We start from the raw sequence: 4,762 nt of genomic DNA, 5'->3' as shown, positions 1-4,762 counted from the left end.
ACCAGGGCAGACACAGACACTGACTGGACACGGGGATATAGCAACTAAGGATACACAGAGACGCGAACTAGACAAGGGGATACAGCTGACAGGGGAGACAGAGCAACTAGAGAAGACAGAGACATAAACCATAAGACAGAACTCAAAGAAACCAAAGACTAGAAAGTATAAATAATATAATAAACTCAAAAACCCTGAGTCAACGACCCAGGCATCCTAACATTTGGAGGGTAACAGTACTCATCTCTGTCCTGATTTTCATACATATAAATTTTTTCTGAGCCATGTTTTTTTTTCTTTTTTAAAATATCCTAAGTTGGAAGCGGTCAAGCATTTCTCCAGATACTCAAACCGTATTTGCCTCAACAAATTAGAAAAGCACAGTTCCCAGGATGCACCGACCACCAACCTCTGCATGTATGGAGCACTCCTAAGGTTAAACTGGCAACATGGGTTCAATTGTTACAAACACACATGCACATTTAGCAACAAGCAGCTAGGAATTTCTCATCAGTCCACACAATGTGGAAACTCTTTGTCTGCCTTTGTGCATAAGCACACACCTGCACACACACACAGACACACACACACATTCACCACAACTATGTTAACAGCTAATCAGGAAATGTTGTAAACTGACCGACAACCAGACAGCAACACCCCCACACCAAGGTCAGTGAGTTTGGTAATGCAAGCTCACCTCTAATGATTGGGAGGTCTCAGTGTCTGTCAGTCTGTCTCTTTCTCTTTGTCAATCTACACACAACAGAAACTCCAGCACTGGTCAACTTTTTGTCAACTCTTATCTGTTTTTGTCTCTCAAAACAAACAAGTGTGATGGATGAACTGCTGGACTGGTGAAGTAAGGGTACAAGAAGCAGTGGTTCAAGTTCCAACTTGATACTCTGGCATTTACTGACACACCTGGAATAAATGGAATAAATGTGTACCACTGGTTTCACTGGTTACAAGGAAGCGAAACCTACAAAAAAAGAAATAGCCAGTGGATATTTGAGAAATGAGCTCGCTTCCAAAACTGTTTATGAAACTTTGGCTCTTCAGGTAATGATTAGTCACAAAGCATCTTTGCATGTGTGTACTTAAGATTAACCATTTACTTAAGTTAACTGGCAGCACTCCTACATTCAGGCATAGCGCTCATTAAAGGAGGACAACAAAAACAGAAAAACTACGATATATACATTTACTAAAAGATGCATAATTTCCGAGCCATCAGCTGCCCAGCACTGTGTGCACTCCAGGTGAACCATGGAGGAGGTCCAATACTAGGACTTTTTTTTTTCACAAAATGTCTAAAAACATTATTTGTGAGAAAGTTTTAATTACAACATAGAACTACTATTGCCAAGTGTTGTTGTTGTTGCCACCCACTCTTCGCACACAGATATATGCAGATATATGTGATGTGTGTTTAATGGAGGGAAAAGTTTTAAATGTGTACAGAAACATTTATGTGCTATCAAAAGTCTACAGTGTGTGTAATTAACCTGTAATCAACAGGTGACACACGCACATGTAAGCAGGTGACTTTCCCAAACCTGATAATAGACATAATAGTGGCTTGTTGCACTCTTGACTCTCACATCTGCACCCAAGCAAACAGAAAAAAGAGCACAAAAGGAAACCATGCCTAAATCTGTGTTAACTCAGCGGGGAAACACTAAGATTAAATGAAAGAAATAAACGATATGTTTTTGTTTGAAAGCGAAACAAAATCGTGTTCCAATATATCACTCCAGTATCAAATTATCGCCGACTGTGCTAGAGTTTTCAAACTGTGAAAAATGCAGAAATACGAGTATTAAAAAGAGGAGAAAAGCAAAATTAAGTGTCTGATGCACATTTGCTGGGGATGGACCGTCAAATGTTCAAGGTGTTCCCTCGAAATACTCATGCAAAACCAACATCATCGTGTAACAGGCGGTAAATGGATCGTGTGCTCTGCCTTATTTTTGATAGGCATGGACATATTGCGCTTCCAAGAATAACTATCAAGTCAGTACGCCGTTTAACAGATGAGTAACATTTAGCACAACTATGGTTAATTTAATTAACGTGATATTATAGAAATATACACCCAAGTCAAACAGAATTCTTTATGGCAAAACAGTGGAGAATCCCTGCTTTGTGTTGACTGCTTAAAATAAAGCATTTCGATCATTTGCGATGCCTAAAGGCGCCCGAAGCCTCTCACATCTTCTGTGCCGTCTTACCTCTGTGTTAAACGCGCTCTCTTCCGCTGCACGCGCTCCTACAGCGCACAGCCAAAGCGCGAGGAGGGTGCGTCTCCAGAGCAACCAGAAGCAGCTGTCCCGCGAGCTAGTGGCCATGGTGCGGGCTCGAGGGGACCTCCTTCGTTGTAGTTCGATCCCAAGGGTTAAATAAGATCTCTCAGTCGTGTTTTATTCGCTGGTTTGTGCCGTAAAAAGAACCCAAACTTTAGTAAACTAGTCCCTACAGTCTGCAGCAATCTTCAAGAGCGCATCTGCTAACTGCCAAACAGCTCCATCCGTGATACAGTTACAATTTCTACATAAAAGTAAGCAAAATGTTCCCGTGAGTGCACACAGCTTCACTCGTTTTCTTTTTTACTCCGCTGGCAGCGAGTGTCACCTTCCTTCGCGGACTGAGCTCTTAACAGAAGCGGGAGTTGCCCACGAGAGCGCACGCATTTAATTTAAATCAAAATCGCTCCTTAATTAGTAACCTCCAACGTGCACTTCAAAAAAAAGAACCAGCAATGACCATTATCAGGAAACTGCGTTTACCACGGGAAAGCTTGACATTAATTTTACTGCGATCATGTCCAGATCCGGTGAGCTAATAACCGCGTCTCGTGATAATAATGCCCAAAATAGTGCAGCTGAATTTAACCAGAGCAGCAAAGTTGCAAAGTCCAAAGTTCAGCACACTTGACCGATTCCTTCAGCAGCAGCTGCAAGAAGTAAACAGTCGAATATGAATGTTTCAGATCGGGACCTGTCCTTTAAAAACACATATTAGACGGTTTCTTTGCCCTTTAAATATCCAGTTTTCCCTGTTCTCGGAGGAAATGTTCTCGGGAGCCCGGTACTTTGTTAGTTGCGTTCAGTCCTGTCCTGAAACAGGTCCCGTGTTGTCACCCTCCGGGACCGGGACGGACAATGGTCCTCGGATCCTGCTGTTACTGCACCTGGATCACGCTAACGGCGTTTTCCTGCAGTGCCTTTCAAAATAAACACATAGTCGGGCTTGATTGTGGGGAGGAGTCAAAGAGGATGCAAAACTTATATTCTCCAGATTTTCTCATTTATTTTCATTATAATATTTCATCTCACCACCAAAAAGAATATTAAGAAGGAAAGTGATGAAATAATGTTTTGGCTTATCCAAAAGGAGCACAAATAGCACACATTAATTAACATGAGAACTTGGGTCCATAAAAATACGGAATTCAGTTCTAAGCAGTGAAAGAGTGAGAAAGAGTGCTGCTGGGTAAGGAAATACTTTTTTTAAGGTGCACTTATTTGATAAACTTGATAAGCATTTGATATAGGCATCAACGAAAGTGTAGCATAACTCCACTATCTTCTATTAATGATAGCTATACATGATTTTTTTTTAATATTTTGAAGGCAATGCACTTCCGGTATTAGCTTATCTGATTCAAAATTGACGCTCTTATTAGTCGGACCGATGTGGTTTTCCACCAAAACGAGATAATCGACTACATTGGACACACACACACACACACACACACACACACACACACACACACACACACACACACTACTAATTATAAGATATGCGATGTATAAGGTGAGTATACTTCTATAAACTCAGTCATCAATTTGACATCATTGATATTGTAAGATCCCTTGAGTAACATTCCTTGAATATTGTTCCACAGAATTTCTGCTATTGTTATAAGTTAACAAAAAAGAACAAACTTTGTTTTGTTTAGAAACTAAGAAGGTGGCTGATAGGCAGTCAGCATGGATTAGGGTGAGATGAAAGCACTTGTCATCAGTCAGAGAGGTTGCTTAGACAGAGATGTCTCTATCAGTGGATCTAATCTAAGACAAGAGGAAACACCTCCCTGCTGAATGTCTCCAGTTTAACAATAAAACCCTTTAACTGCTTCCAAATCCAAACATAAGGGTTAATGGGGTCTTGATGTTTTAAGAATATGTCATGTATGCAGTGCTTGATATTGCAGGATAGTGCAGCAAAACAGTTCAGTGAACTTTTAGCTGATGATGATGATGATGAGATGATGAGATAGCCTTTATTTGTCAGTTAAAGGTCTTTTGCCCATAACCGAGAGCTAGAAGTCTTTACATGGGAAGAGGTGATGTTTTCAATCAGTTTGCACAGTGTTTGTAAAGAATTATTTCTTCAGAACTTGAATGTCAGCACATACAAATCAGCATATAGTACATTCAAAGTCGACTGTTCCAAACACATTTTATTGTAAACTGTGTTGCATGTGTGTGTTGAGTATTTACAGTTGTGGTCATAAGTACATACACTCATCATGGGCATTAGTGGTAATTAGGGGCTTTGCATGATTTCTTTGACCTTATACATCAGTTTATACACACATAAATTAAAAAGAAAAACTAATGTAATCGACACACTGAGATAAACTATATAACTGTGACAACATTATTGTTGTTGTTGTTTGTGAATTTAAATTGGAGCAGTTCCACTCAGGAGAGTTTCATCATTCATAATCTAAAATAAAGCACAAGTACTTCAA

The 4,762-nt window shown here is 40.0% G+C and overlaps 1 protein-coding gene across 1 annotated transcript in view; it reads right to left on the bottom strand.

The window, feature by feature from the left end:
* Positions 1 to 3,197, bottom strand: part of mmp15b (matrix metallopeptidase 15b) — a 33,772-nt gene extending 30,575 nt beyond the window's left edge. The window contains exon 1 of the mRNA XM_005726324.1: positions 2,235 to 3,197. Coding sequence (XP_005726381.1) covers positions 2,235 to 2,351 — 117 coding nt within the window. The 5' untranslated portion in view covers positions 2,352 to 3,197. The remainder of the gene's footprint in view (positions 1 to 2,234) is intronic.
* Positions 3,198 to 4,762: the final 1,565 nt, after the last annotated feature.

This window comes from Pundamilia nyererei, unplaced genomic scaffold, assembly GCF_000239375.1.
Source record: "Pundamilia nyererei isolate P.nyererei 1_Seehausen unplaced genomic scaffold, PunNye1.0 scaffold00019, whole genome shotgun sequence".
NCBI classification, from domain to species: domain Eukaryota; kingdom Metazoa; phylum Chordata; class Actinopteri; order Cichliformes; family Cichlidae; genus Pundamilia; species Pundamilia nyererei.
This window is presented reverse-complemented; position numbering and strand designations above follow the sequence as displayed.